Source organism: Ambystoma mexicanum, chromosome 10 (assembly GCF_040938575.1).
Source record: "Ambystoma mexicanum isolate Mex_15411 chromosome 10, UKY_AmexF1_1, whole genome shotgun sequence".
Taxonomy (NCBI): domain Eukaryota; kingdom Metazoa; phylum Chordata; class Amphibia; order Caudata; family Ambystomatidae; genus Ambystoma; species Ambystoma mexicanum.
The window spans coordinates 1,158,880,346-1,158,894,719 of NC_090932.1; the positions used below are offsets into that span (position 1 = coordinate 1,158,880,346).

Sequence of the window (14,374 nt, forward strand, 5' to 3'; positions counted from 1 at the left end):
AAGGACGACGACTTCGCTTGGGTTGTTGTGACCAACTGACCCCAAGATGAACTTGACTGGAACCCCCACCCCCCCCCCCCCCCCCCCCTCTGCTGGCTATACTTCTTTGCTGCTGCTGGAACCGAGTGCCAGGATACAGGAACACCAGAATAGAGTGCATAATTTTTAAGCCGGACCCGAGCTGCAGGAAGATCCTAAGGACTCTGTTGAAGCAGGACTATCCAAGCTTGAGCCACCTCAACAGAGTGCTGGACCCCAGAAGCAAGGAGAGCCCATAAGGTGTCAAAGAACCGCGGTGGTGCTATTTGCGAGTAGCTGAAACCGCGAACCATAGTGCAGGAGTCCCCACATGTCCTCCCTCTTGTCCCCACGACTGAGGCCCAAGACCAACAGGATCTGCAGGACTACAACAGTAACAGTAGCCAGCTGGAACCTTTTCTTCAGACTCAAGGTGCTGTGTAACTATGGATACTTATCTCTTGTTGTGTGTAGCTTGTTTGGTTTCACTGGAGACTTTGCTGCCCTTTGCAGAGTTGCTTACATCTTTGCTCTCCACAAGCCTCCCAGCTTGTTGCCCAACATTGATTCTTTTTACAAAACAACTCTCTAACATTGTGCAAGACTTTTGTGCTATCTGCAAGAAGTGCCTCAACTCCCCTTGACTTTGCTCAATTGACATTGGCTGTCCTGGCTCCCTGAAGACTCTTCTTACCCTCTGACTTTGTGTTGATCTGTCCCTCCAAAAAGTCACCAAAGGTTGGGTTACATATTGCCAAGAGGACAAGGCTAGTGTAGTCTCCCACAGGGTTACTACATACAATCTTGCCTAACAAGCTCCCAGAGTTGTCCCTGTCAAACTATAGGTTGACCTTCTATACATCTATCCACCAGGCCAGAGTATAGAAAATTAGTCCAAACACATGGGTTCCTTTACCCGGGGCTGTGGAAACAGCCCGTGGTAAAGGTGCACCGAATTAGTAAAAAGGTTCACTGTTACAAGCCATTAAAGGTAAGCTTGTCCCTGTAACAGAAACATTAGTAAAAATGAAAAAGGGGAAACATTGCATCTGCCCAGCACTCCACATAAGGTGGGGGTAGGGGGGGTCTGGTCTCAACTTAAGTTAAAAGGGAAACCCCAAGGGCAACCCAGCAACAATAGGCAGTATGTGGCAAAAGTTGTCAAAGAGAATAACGTTAAAAAGACACTATGGAGAGTCTTACAAATGGCACCCATAAAAAGTGTACAAGGTTCTGTGAGTGTGGAAAAATGTTGTGGGGTTGACACGGGTCAGGAAGATTTATCATTGCTATGAAAATCCTACCTAACAACGCAAAGGGATTCGCTTGTTGCAGTCAGACTTTCCCTCGTATCTCAGGGCCTCTTGCTACTAGGACCACAAATTCTCAAAGGTATGTACTGTAGCGCATGCTGAGTATTAGGCAAGAATTGATGTAGTCACACTGTGTGAGACTACACAGCACGTGCCTCCTTGGTATTAGGTAAGCCACCTTTTGGTACAGGGCTGTACTATAGAGGTTGGTAGTGTGACTGAGCAGCCAGGCCTATCTCAAGAGGGGTAAAAGTGAGCTGTGGAGCTGTAGCAATGACATTCGCAAATAGAAGTAGCCAAGTAACACTTATGCTCAAGGTTTCAGTTATAAATAGTCATTTAACATCAATTTTTAAATCGGCGTTCTTTAAAAATGTCAAGATATGTAAAAATCAAATATACTTTAAAATACTTCAACAGAATCAGCATAAGTTTAGTAGAAACTCGTTAGAGATGCTTTTTACACACTTCCTACACCCAGAGGTGACTTCATTCACAAGGACAGTAATGGCATTTATACGTCACGGGTACACTTTGCAGATTCTGAGGTTGCAGAAAGGAAAGGTTAAAAGAAGGAAAAAGGTTAAACAGGTTCTCGGCCTGTGAGCATACTTACATCTTCCAATGGAGTCTAGACAAACCCTTTCCCAGCAATAACAGTCTAAACACAAGCTATCACCTCTGAGGGACAGAAAATATCAGTCAAGGGACTAGAAGCGTCTGCCGGGACCTAGGACAGCCAAGGTCAATTGGAGCACATTCTATGGAGCTGAGGAACTTCATAGTTAATAAGTCTTGCACAAAGTTAGTTTTGTAGAAGTTCATTGTAGGGTCTGTTAGGCAGAATCCTGGGCATTGCCTTTACGGACCATTACACAAGATTAAGACTACAGGCTGAAGTACAATTTCACCTTTGGTACAAGCCTGTACTACACAGTTTGAGTGGTAGCAGTAGTGGAGCAGCCAGACCTATCTCAAGAGCAAATGAGCAGTAGTAGAGATTACACGAAGGACTATACAATTACTGTGACTCAAGCAAACTCTGACTCAAGGTTTCTGGTTAAAAAATATAAATACATTTATTTTTAAACCATCTGTTCATAAAACACTTCACTTGAACTAAATAAAATCACACTTCAAATATACTACACACAACCAATTCCCCTTGTGCAGTTAAATTCAAGGTAAGTACCTTGGATTTGACGGACCAATGTTGTGAAACAAAGACATTACTGTGGGTTATTACGCCATCACTTTTTGACAGTAATGACAGTTCGGTCTTACTAAGGAAAGGCGTACCCGCGAGAAGAAATGTTACCGAAGTCAAACACACTTAGCTCATGAATTAACACAAGAAAATAGGGGATACAAATCATAGGCAATACTTTTGTCAAGGCAGATGGAATCAGAGAATACTTTCCCAAACGTAGATAAGTCAATAGGCCTGCGCTAATGTCAAATAGGAAAGGGGTCTTGTTGTCGAGGATCACCAGGTTAAAACAGTTCACGATTTGAGATTGCCAGGAGTACTTGGATATTGTCGAAAGGGAGGCACAAATTATAAGAGGGAAGGAAGATGAAGACAAGCCTTTGGTGAGGAGAAAAGGGTTCACCCTAATTCCTCGAAGTCTCACACAGTACCTTATAGTTTGAAGAAAAGCTGGTGCCACGGCAGTTGTTCCTGGTAGTTCCTGCAGACTCACGGTTCCTGAAGCTTCAGTCCTGGGGACAAGGACGACGACGTCTGGAGCGATCTGCACTACCCCAGGGATGAGGCCAGCAGCAGCAAAGCAACGGTGAATAAAAGGTACGCTCCTTAAAAACTGGAAAGGCTCTTCAGATGGCTATCCGGACCACTGAAACTGTGTGCAGTGATTTCGACCAAGAAGAGGATCCTCTGGCTGTAGAGGGTGAGCTGGTTGATCCCACCAGGCTCAAGGGAAGAAGACTCCAGACTGGATCTTCTCTTTTCTTTGAAGGGTAGATAGCTCAGGACTCCAGCAGGGCTTCACCGGAACTCAGGAGTTGCAGCAGCCGTCTTCTCCGATTCTCTTCGGGTCCTTGCAGTTCCAGTGGCGACTCTGACTTCCAGCACAAGAGTCCTGCCTTTTATGCCAAAATCCCCCATTCACACAGCCGGGCTGTCAATCACTCAGCGGGGGGGTTGTCCGGCCCGGACAACCACCTCAGCCAATCGACAAAGTGCGACTTGGGTCTCCAAGGGGACCCTGTGCAGGGGGTGACTAAACCCCTCTCTCACATTCAGCCCACCTAGAGACCCAGACGCCAAAGGAGGGCTTTTGGACAGAAGCCCGCCAAAGGTCGAGGAACAAAGAAAGCAAACCTGGTTTGCCACGCAAAGTAAAACACAAGAAGGGTTTTAACAAAAAGTTACGGCGTTAAGACCTGACCGGAGCCAAATTAAAAAGTATTTGGTCAAGCGGGTTTAAGTTCGAGGCTAATAAAATAGCCTAAAACAGTACCACATTTATATAATACAATCGCGATAGAAAAGATAGGGTAGGTACCACTGCCACTAGCCAAGTTTTCGTGTTAAGGAAGCAAAACAAAGCTCCAAGAGGCACAGACAAAAAGGAGTAGGAATTAACCCCTTCCAGTACTCCATGTAAGATGGGGTTTACTGGGTCTGCAGTTTAAATGACTACATAAAATAATTGGCAGCTTTACCTGTTTCTGGGGGACAGTAGTCAGCCCCAGAAAAATTGAGTCAGTGGGAAGTCTTTAAAACAAACCTGTGTCACTGCACTGAGGGTGCTGTGTAACACACACAAAAGTTGGGCTCATGGAGTGGTGTGGCTCAAGAGCCCAAGATCACACAAACAGTAGAAATACACATGACAAAACACATGTAAGAGTGGGAAAAAGGTTCGCACTCTTACCAAGTGGAAAAAAATAAACCCCAGAAATCCAGCAAAGCTGCTTAGGGACTCGCTAGGTAAGGGAAATTAGTCATAAATGAGAATTCTCCCTAACAGGGTCACAGGCTGTTACACTTGTGGAAAGCAACGTTGAAGTCAACTCTAACAAAAGTAGCCACTGCAAGTCTCAACTGAGAAGAGCAAAGCTAAATACGCTGAGGTAAGTAGCCCAAGTCCGAACAGTACCTCTGGTTTGAAGAAGTGGTCCAGCTGGATTCTGTTCTGTTGCAACCATGCAGATCCTGGGTTCCTCAGCCTCAGTCATGGCGATAAGAGGGAGGACATCTGGAGGTCTCCTGCAGCACCAATTTGGAGGTCGTCGGCAGCTACGGGCTCTTTTGGGCTCAGCGTCACTTCGTGGGTTCAGCACGCGGTAAACAGCACCACCACAGATATTGGATACCGGTTGGGCTTCCTTCACGTCTTGAGACCTGTAGTCTGGTGAAGGGACACTAGCTCTGGTTGTCCTGCTTCGGGAGGGTCCTTAGGAGACTCTGGAGCTTCTGGCCGGATTGCAGACGTTGCACTCGACTACAGATTTCTCGACCACTGGCACTAGGTTCCTGCAGCAGCAAAGAAGTACAGCCAGTCAGGGAAGATGGTCCAGTTGAATTTGTCTCTAGGTTAGTTGGTCCCACTAACCCAAGGGAAGAAGTCGTCCCTTCCGGAGCTTCTCTATCGATTTAGAAAAAAGTTTCAGCACAGCAGCAGGGCTTCACTGGGCACCTCAAAGGTCCAGGAGGATGCAGCAAGCTTTGTTCACGGTTTCTTCGTCTGGTGTTCTTACCAGTGGTAGACTCTGCCTCTAGTTCCCCAAACCCTCACCTTTTAGATTTCTCCCATTCATGCACAGCCTAGGCTGTCGATCACACAGCAGGGGGGCTGTCCTGTAAGGCCGAGCCAGCCAGTTGGGACTGGTTGCATTCAAGCACTCCGAGACAAAGGGCAGTGGAGTTTCGGGAACCTCCCTCACTTCCTGCCTTTCCAGACTCACTGGAGCCAGAGGCGTGTTTCAGGAGTGAAGCCTGCCAACGGCAAAATGAACAATGGTCTCAAACCTGACTTGGCGCGCAGAGTAAAACCCAAGAAAGACCTCACAAACAGAAAATGGCAAAAAAAGACTGCGTCTATTTTGACAAAATGGTCACCCATGGGTGCTTTACTGCACCTGAGGATTCAGTCTGTGGTAGAAGAGCACAATGGTATCAAAATTAAATGGCTGGTGGCAGTGGTTTAAAGTAGAGATGGTAACATAAAAGGTTAAATGAGTATGTAGGATAAGAGGCTACTAGGTAACCCCCCAGCACTGCACATAAGATGGTGTGTGCTGGACCCACAAATAGAAAAGGTAAGTAAAGTCAATTTCACTTTACTATTCTTGGGAACAGTAGTTCACACAAGAAGTTATTTAAACCTCATGAGAAATCTAAAGGATTTCTCTGTGAGTCTGCACTAAAGGTGCTGTCTCACCATACAAAAAGTAGATGCCTATGGAGTTTGTCAGACTCCAAAAACAAAGGAAACGTAATCCAAATCAGGTCAAAACACATGAGAGGAAAAAAATGGTCTCTCACTCCAGGGTTAAAATGAAAGTCCTTACGTCCAGCAAAAGAGCTGTGGGTCTCTAAGGTAGAAGGGAATTAACACAGAAATAAATTCTCCCTAACACTGAGGATCACCCAAGTTCTAGGACTCAACTCGGAACAGCGACGTCGGGAGCAGTACGGTAGTCCAAACTCTGAGCTGGCCAACCACAAGTCGGTCCCGTGGCACTTCTGTAGGCTTTTCTTTGAAGGACTCTGAGCTGATGTTGAATGGATGTTCCCTCCACTCCAAGGGTTGCATCTCCTTGACAGGACTGCTAGAGATCTTCTACAGGACCAGGCTCTACCAAGACAGACAGACACACATGTTTGGCGATTATCCAGTTAGTTGCCACATGCTGTAAGGCTAAAACGAAAAGCACCAACCAATGGTAAAGTGTCACTGCTGCCACCAGCTTGTCCATTTAGCACACCTAGAGTAATCAAAAATCCTATGAGTGTTAGTCTAGGGCAAAACAAAATGTTTACCCCATTGTACTGCATTGTACAATGATAAAACTAGTCACTAAAAGTAGTAACAAAGTAACCAGACTAAGGGAAACCATGTTTCCCAGTACTGACAGCTTAAAAGGCATGTCAGTTTCCCAAACAAGATCAACAAAAGCCAATGCAGTGAAGCTTAAGGCCTCTCTGCACTGTAAAAAGAACAGGTCAGATAAAAAAAAACAGCACAAGGTTTGGGGGTACATAGAAATAGAAGGAAAGGTGCAGTAAAGAGGAATCTTTCCTAACACTAGTTGCATGTATTACTTCGTTAAAGTATACATTTTTTGTTATCAGTGTGGTTTATTTTCCAGAGAGAAGTGTGTGGACTAATAGTACGTTTGTCAGCCTACTACCTCTACATGAGCATTAAGCTTTGTTGTTCTGTGCATATTATCTACCTTGAGAGGTTTGGCATTTATTTCTTGTCTTCCTCATATGAGTGGTTTTAGCAACTTCAACAAAGGGTAGTACAAAAACTGCCTTAACATGGTGCATGTTTCTCCGTTTCCAGTCTCTCCCTTTTCACTGGTAGACGCTGTACTAATGTGTTGCACAATCTGCCTCTTTTGCCTTGATTTTCTGACTCTCATTTTCCTTTTCTAGTTTTGTTTTGCACACTCTTGGCCAGTGCACAGAGTGAGGGTGAAAAGGAGAAGATCATGTGTAAAATGGAAGCGGATTCAGAGCTGTCCAAGTTTCTTTATCAGCTACAGGAGACTGAGAAAGAAGATCTCATACGGGTATGATCTTGAAGAGGGCAGGGAACTATTGTGCTTTCAAGGGTGGGTTTGGGTCTTAACTATAGGCTGGAGGGGGATTCCTGATTTAAATTGGTGATTGGACTGCATGTCGGCAGGCTGATTGGGTGGAAGGTGATGGGTCTTAGATCTTGGCAAAGACAAGCCTGGTATTTTCAACGGTAGGGGTGGGTGTGACGGTCTCTTCGATACATAGGGGATTTATATTCTAATACGGGCAGGGCTTACTAGGTGTATTGGAATTGGATGGATCTTATTTCAGAGTAAAGTAGACTGAGATAAATGCAGGGTTAAGCAGTCGGGTGTACATTTGAGGTCTAATCAGCCACATCTGATTTCCCGATTTAAAGTAGTGAAATGGAAAGTTTGTGTCCAATAAGCATGAAGGTTCCTGCTGGTAGCAGACTCTGCAGTCAGAAATGGGATCCCATCTCTCCATTATTAATGAACGTTTACTATCACTTTATCACACATTACGTAGTTATCTGATATGGCATTTATAACGCGCCTATACACAAGTGTTTCAAGGTGTGACAAGGCGAAGGGGTTTGGGGGGGAAACGGAGGGAAGACGGACAACGATCCTACTAGGCCAGGTGTCATTCAGATGGCGCAAGTGCATGGGAGGAGGGGAAGGGGAAGTGCGGGGGTAGGGGACAGTGCAGCACATGGGAGAATAGAATAAATAAGCAATAGGTGAACATATGGCCACCAGGTGGCAAGTGCAACGCTAAGTGCAGACAACAGGTGTCAAGTGATGGTAGTGGGACTGAGGATACAGAAACAGTCCCCAAGAGCAGGGGTTGCAATGAAAGCAGTGCAGGTGTGTGTGTGTGTGACTGGCAGGGGAGGGACCTGGGCCCAAGATCAGAGGGTGGCCAGGTAACCAGTGCAGTTTCAATTTCAGCCAGGAGGTTAGCAGGAGAGAGAAGTAGAAAAAGCAGAAGCAAAGAAAGGTTTTGAGGTTCTTCCGGAACCGGAAATGATTCTCCTCAAGTTTCAGAGAGTCAGGGAGGCTGTTCCAAAGGGAGGTCCCAGCCGAAGATCCACCACCAACTCGTTGCTTGGAGAAGCGACTGACCCTGAAGGAGTTGGAGGCGGCTGAGCGAAGAGCTTGAGAAGGAAGATATTTAGGAAGAGAGTTGAAGGTATTAAGCCCCCACCCCAGAAGGCCTTGTGGACAATGCAGAGGGATTTGAACGTAATCCTCGCAGCCACTGGGAGCCAGTGCAAAGATTTCAGTCCTGGAGAGATACGATCGCTGGGCTTGAGGCCAAGGACAAGTCTTGCAGTCCTGTTCTGGACGAGTTGCAGAGGGCAGAGAGTAGTAGCAGGAAGATTTAGAAAGTGGTGTATGATGGTCCTTGAAGGTAGTTTCAAATTGACCGTTGAGGAGAAGTAGCATCTGTCTCTGGGATGTTTTTTTTTTCTTTATTAATGCCTATTCTTTCATTTTTAGGAGGAGCGGTCTCGCAGGGAACGTGTTCGGCAGTCAAGGGTGGATACAGACTTGGAAACGATGGATCTGGAGCAGGCTGGGGAGGTATGTCTTGGTGTGATTTTATTTTCAGAAAGATGACGCCCACAGCCACTGATATTTCATTTTCAGAAAATTGGGGTGTGCTACGTTAATTTTGCTACTTCCGTTGCGCTGTTTGACCTGGTGATGTGTGTGTGTGTGTGTGGTTCAGTATGGCTGTTAGGGAGAATCCTCATTTCTGTGCTAATTCCCTTCATCCTTAGAGACCCCCAGCTCTTTTGCTGGACTTTAGTAATTTTTAATGTTAACCCGAAGAGAGTGAGCCCATTTCTCACTGTCATGGATTTCGATCTGATTTGGATTATGTGTTTCCTTTGTTTTTGGAGTTCGACAAACGCCATAGGCTTCTACTTTTGTATGGTGACACACAGCACCTTCTGTGCAGTGTCACAGAGAAATCCTTTAGATTTCTCTGAAGGTTTAAATGCCCTTTCTTGTGTGAACTACTGTTCCCAAGAATAGTAATGTGAAATTGACTTTCCTTACCTTTCTCTCTTTGTAGGCCCAGTACACACCATCTTATTTGGAGCGCTGGGGGGGTTACCTAGTAGCCCCTTATCCTACTTTCCCATGTAACATTTTTGTTACTCTCACTACTTTAAATGGCTGGTGGCAGTAGTTAATTCTTCCAACCATTGTAGTTTTCTACCGCATACTGAACCCTCGGCAGCAGTACAGCACCCATGGGTGACCATTTTGTCAAACGCTTGTGATGTCTTTCTTGGCTTTTACTCTGCATTGAGACAGGTTTTAGCCCTTTGTTTGTCTTGCCTTTGGCGGGCTTCAGTGTGTCTGTGAGGATGTGAGGGAGGTTTCCGAAACTCTCCTGTCCTTTGTCTCTAGGAATGCCTGAATGCAACCAGTCCTGATTGGCTGGCTGGCTGGCTGGCTGTACTTCTTCGCTGCTGCAAGAACTGAGTGCCAGGGGTCGGAAAATCCGTAGTCTAGTGCAACATCTGAAATCTGTCCAGAAGCTCCAGGAGTCGCCTAAGGATCCTCCAGAAGCAGGACGACCGGAGCTAGAGTCCCCTCACCAGAGTGCAGGACCCGAGGAGTGCAGGACCTCCAACGGTATCTGAGATCTGCTGGGTGCTGTTTACCGAGCGATGAAACCACAAAGTGCCGCTGATCCGAAAAGAGCCCATGGGAAATCATCCAAACTAAAAAAAAGTCACCTTTAATGAAAGAATTGAAAAAGTTTAGAACAAGGGAACTATTCTCTATCCTAACAGAACTAGAATCCCCCATCATTCTAAATGATACGTGCATCAAAAACCAAACATGGTGCACGAACATACAAAATGCCCTTTGTAACAAAATAACTATGTACAAGAGAAAATCGTAGCCAAAAAGAATATGCTCCATAAGAATGTACTTGTTAGGGAGAATTCTCAGAAAAGTCCTAATTCCCTTCACCTTAGAGACCCCCAGCAACTTTGCTGGATTTTGGGGGACTTGATTTTCTTACCTGGAAAGACTGTGAGCCTTTTTTCCCACTCTTTCATGTATTTTGATGTGTGTTTTACTCTTGTGTTCTTTCATTATGGAGTTTTAAGATGACTCCATAGGCTTCTTTTCATGTCTTTTTAGACTTCCCAAAGGTTTAAATACCTTCTTGGGATAAACTACTGTTTCCCAGATAATGTAAGGTTAAATTGACTTTACTAGTCTCTTTAAATCCCTACACACTATCTTCTTATAGAGTGCTGGAGGGGCTACCTAGTATCCCCTGTCTAGAAACTCATGTAGCAGTCAAATGCTACCCTTTCCTATCGAAATGGCTGGTGGCAGTGGTTTTACAATGAACTGCCATGATTTTTCCCGACCGCGAACACCCGTAGCTAAATATCGCGGGAGCCATGTTTTTCAAGATGGTGCCTTAAGCCCCTTTGTTTAAACCGGTCCCAGTCTTCTTTTTTTCACCATTTCTTTTTGGAAAAGTCCTTCTAGAGTTTCTCTGCGCGCTAAACCAGGTTTGGTCCCTTTGTTCGTACGCCTTTGGTGGGCTTCAGGACTGAAGACCACCTCAGGCGCCGAAGTATCTGGGGTGGCCAGGAAGTGAGGGAGGTGCCCGAAACTCCCTGTGCTTAGTCTCCTAGGAGACCCAAATGCACTCTGGCATGATTGGCTGGCTGACTGTCTGGCAAGGACAGCCACCCTGCTGGGTGAGTGGCAGCTAGGCTGGAACGAGAGGGAGAAAATGGTTTAAAACGCAAGTCTCTTGGACTGGAAAGCAGAGTCGACAACTGGAACGAAAAAACCAAAGACGAGCAGGAAGAGGACGGCTGCTGCAACTCCTGGACAGTTGGTTTGCCCGGTGAAGTCCTGCTGCAGGTCTGACTCGCCAAGTTCATCTCGACAGAGAAGCCCCTTCAAGGACGACTTCTTCCTTTGAGTTGGTGGGACCAATCAACTTGTAAGCCACCTGAATTCTATTCTCGGAGCTGGTTAGGATTAACCAGGGGGAAGGACACCAGCTTGTGTGCTTGAAGAACAGCTACTAGAACTGAAGATCTTCCATTTTGCCATCTTGTTTGACCCGTCCCAGTGCAGGAGTACCCCGATGTCGTCCTTGTCCCCACGACTGAGGTTCAGGAACAGTGAGATCTACAGGAACTGCCAGGAACCAACGTCTGCAGCTGCATTTTTTTCTTCATACTAAGGTACTATGCCAACCCGATTGAGAGAACGCTTCTCTCGTGGTGAAAGTCGGTGAAACTTTCCCAACTTACAGGCCTAATCAGCTTGTGACAACATATTCTTTTTTGTAAAAACTACTTCTGAGAACATTGGCAAAGACGTTACCGTTTACTACAAGAACTGCTCTTTCCTATCCAAGACACTAGCCCATTGACTTTGGTTTAAGCCTATTGAACTGAATCGAGTCCTCTAGTGAACTGAAACTATTTGCACTGCCTAAGAAAGTATTTGTGATCTATTCTATTAACTTGTGCCTTTTTACTCCCATTCAGAGTGACTGAAATGCCAAATGCCATTTAGCTCCTATTTCAGGGGAGCCTATTTTACTCAAACGTATTGGTTTGGTATTGAAGTGTGTTTGTGTATAAGTTGCCTCCTTATAGTGAAAGTTTTCTAAATGACTGTGTAATAGATTAATACGTGTTTTACTAAGAAACCTTGAGTGTAAGTGTCTACTTTGAACCACTGTGATTGTAAGACCTCTGTAACATCCTTGTACTGCTCACATTCCCTCTTGAGATGAGCCTGGCTGCTCAACTCGCTACCAAAAACTGTGTAGTACAGACTAATACCAAAGGTTGGTTTTGCTTGCACCTGTAGTCCTAATTTTATGTGGTGGTCCCAGAGGGTACTGCATGCAATTCTGCCTAACACTTACCTTCAGATCCAATCCTATCTGGAGGCTAACAACTTACTAGGTACCCGTCAATCGGGCTCTAGACCCAGACACGTGACAGACGGACCTCATCGATCTAAAGAACCAAATGAATGAACAGAAGGACAAAGGAGAAGCTTCCATTCTCCTCCTATTGGACCTATCGGCCGCTTTTGACTTAAATCTGCTGCCCACTTCTCGAAGGAGGCCACCACTTGGATCAAATCTTTCCTAGATAACTGATCTGAGAATTTTCTCCCCTACCTCGGCAGTGGACCCGGTACCTATCGCATGTGGAGTGCCGCAGGGATCCTGCGTCTCCCCAACCATGTACAACATATTTTCTAAGCCCTTGTTTGATATACTTGATATTCTGGGTGTCTCATATACCAACTATGCTGACGACACCCAGATTCTTATCCCTATCCAAGGAGACTACGACACAGATGTAGATCTGCTCAACAAAATCTATCTGATCACACCAACTTGGATGGCCACACACGGCCTCTGCCTCAATGATGAGACTGAGCTCTTACTCATTGGGTCAACTAACAGACTGAACAAACTATCTTACCAATACAACTCATTCATCATCGATGAATTTATCAAAGTTTCAAAGGCGGTAAAAATACTAGGATTTTATCTGGCCTCAACTTTGAACCTCAATAAGCAAGTTAACGCCACAGCCTCTGCCACCAGTTACAATTGTAAACTGATTTATGCATGCTAACCTTTCCTCTCCATTAAAAGTTGTATAACGGTAGCGCATGCCCTCATCTTATCAAAATTGGACTACTGCAATGCTCTCGCTCAGTACCAGCAAATACAACATCAACAAATTTCAAACACTCCAAAATAACGCCTTGAGAACTGCCCTAGGTATCCCGAAATCACACCATATTTCTCACGCTAGTTGCTCCACTAACTAGCTCGCCATAAAAGACAGAATAAAGCTAAAATCCCTAAACCTTACCTTCAAATGTCTCACCAACATGGCTCCACAATTGTAGATTAAGTTTGAATGCAGTTCCCTCTGGTAACACTACAAGCAACTAGGACTACAGGTATAGGGCAAATGGGGAGCAGGTGTAAGTGGATATAGGTCGCCTGGCCTAAGCCCCGCCCAACTGGTGCCTTCTGCCTGCCGCTCTTTTTCACCACTTAGCAAGCCCCGCCCACCTGGTGCCTTCCTGCCTGCTGCTCTTTTTCACCACTTAGCAAGCCCCGCCCACCTGGTGCCTTTGTGCTTGCCACTCCTTTTCACCACTTAGCAAGCCCCGCCTACCTGGTGCCTTCTTGCTTGCCGCTCTTTTTCCCTACTTAAGGAGCCCTCCAGCCTCTCTTCCTTTGCAGATGAGGAGCAGGTGGACCTAGGTCACCTGGCCTAAGCCCCGCTCACCTGGTGCCTTCTGTCTACAGCTCTTTTTCACCACTTAACAAGCCCCGCCCACCTGGTGCCTTTCTGCTTGCCGCTCTTTTTCCCTACTTAAGGAGCCCTCCAGCCTCTTTTCCTTTGCAGATGGGGAGCAGATGCGAGTGGATCTGGGTCACCTGGCCTAAGCACCACCCACCTTCTTAGCCCTACCTCTTCCTTCCTGCTCTTAAATATTAGATCAAGGGTGCCTCTCGCCCGGGGGTCCTAAGTAAAGGGCAAACAAAGGAAAGGGCAATTCCTGTTTGGACCAGGAGAACCCAGGGCCCGACCCCCTGCTCAGACAGAAGGTAAACAGGCACCACAATGTGTTACTCCCTCTGTCCCCACAGGCCATCCCCACCCTCTCTGGTCCCCCTGTGATGTTCCCTTGTGCGCCCCCATTCTCGCACACAGGTGTTGCCTGTTTTGCTTGATTCTTCTACCCTGCTCCCCCACCTGAAGCCTACTTCTGCAGGAGTCTGTCCTGATAAATTCTAGTTTCACCATCACCGTTTTGTGGCCAATGCTGGGTTTGACTTTTATGGACTTCATTCATTCATTCATTCATTCATGGTGCTTCACCGTTTCTCAACTCTCATGCTGGACTTCCTTTGCATCTTGTACTCACGGTGGCCCTGAATCATGCTGTTCCCATCTTCATCTTGTATCCTGGTTTGCAACATTGTTACTACTGACTTCTGCAATTATATTCTCTCCCCTCTTGCTTCTCCACTCTTTTGACTGCTAACTGTTATCTCCTCCTTTCCCTTCTCCCTTTTCCTTTCTCCTCCCCTTACTTTCTTCTATGCACTAAGTCTATCAGAATTATCCCTGGACCTAGTATGATAGCAACCTCGTCTGTCTTCTTCCCCCTCCCCTTACTGGTTTTTTCCTCCCTATTCCCCCTCCAGCACTATCTGAAATGTTGTCAGGCCTAGTATGATAATT

At 46.0% G+C, this 14,374-nt stretch overlaps 1 protein-coding gene across 1 annotated transcript in view; it reads left to right on the top strand.

The window, feature by feature from the left end:
- Positions 1–14,374, top strand: part of SNRNP200 (small nuclear ribonucleoprotein U5 subunit 200) — a 983,530-nt gene that overhangs the window by 347,984 nt on the left and 621,172 nt on the right. Inside the window, exons 9-10 of the mRNA XM_069619090.1 lie at positions 6,964–7,100; positions 8,577–8,660. Of these exons, the coding sequence (XP_069475191.1) occupies positions 6,964–7,100; positions 8,577–8,660 (221 nt within the window). The remainder of the gene's footprint in view (positions 1–6,963; positions 7,101–8,576; positions 8,661–14,374) is intronic.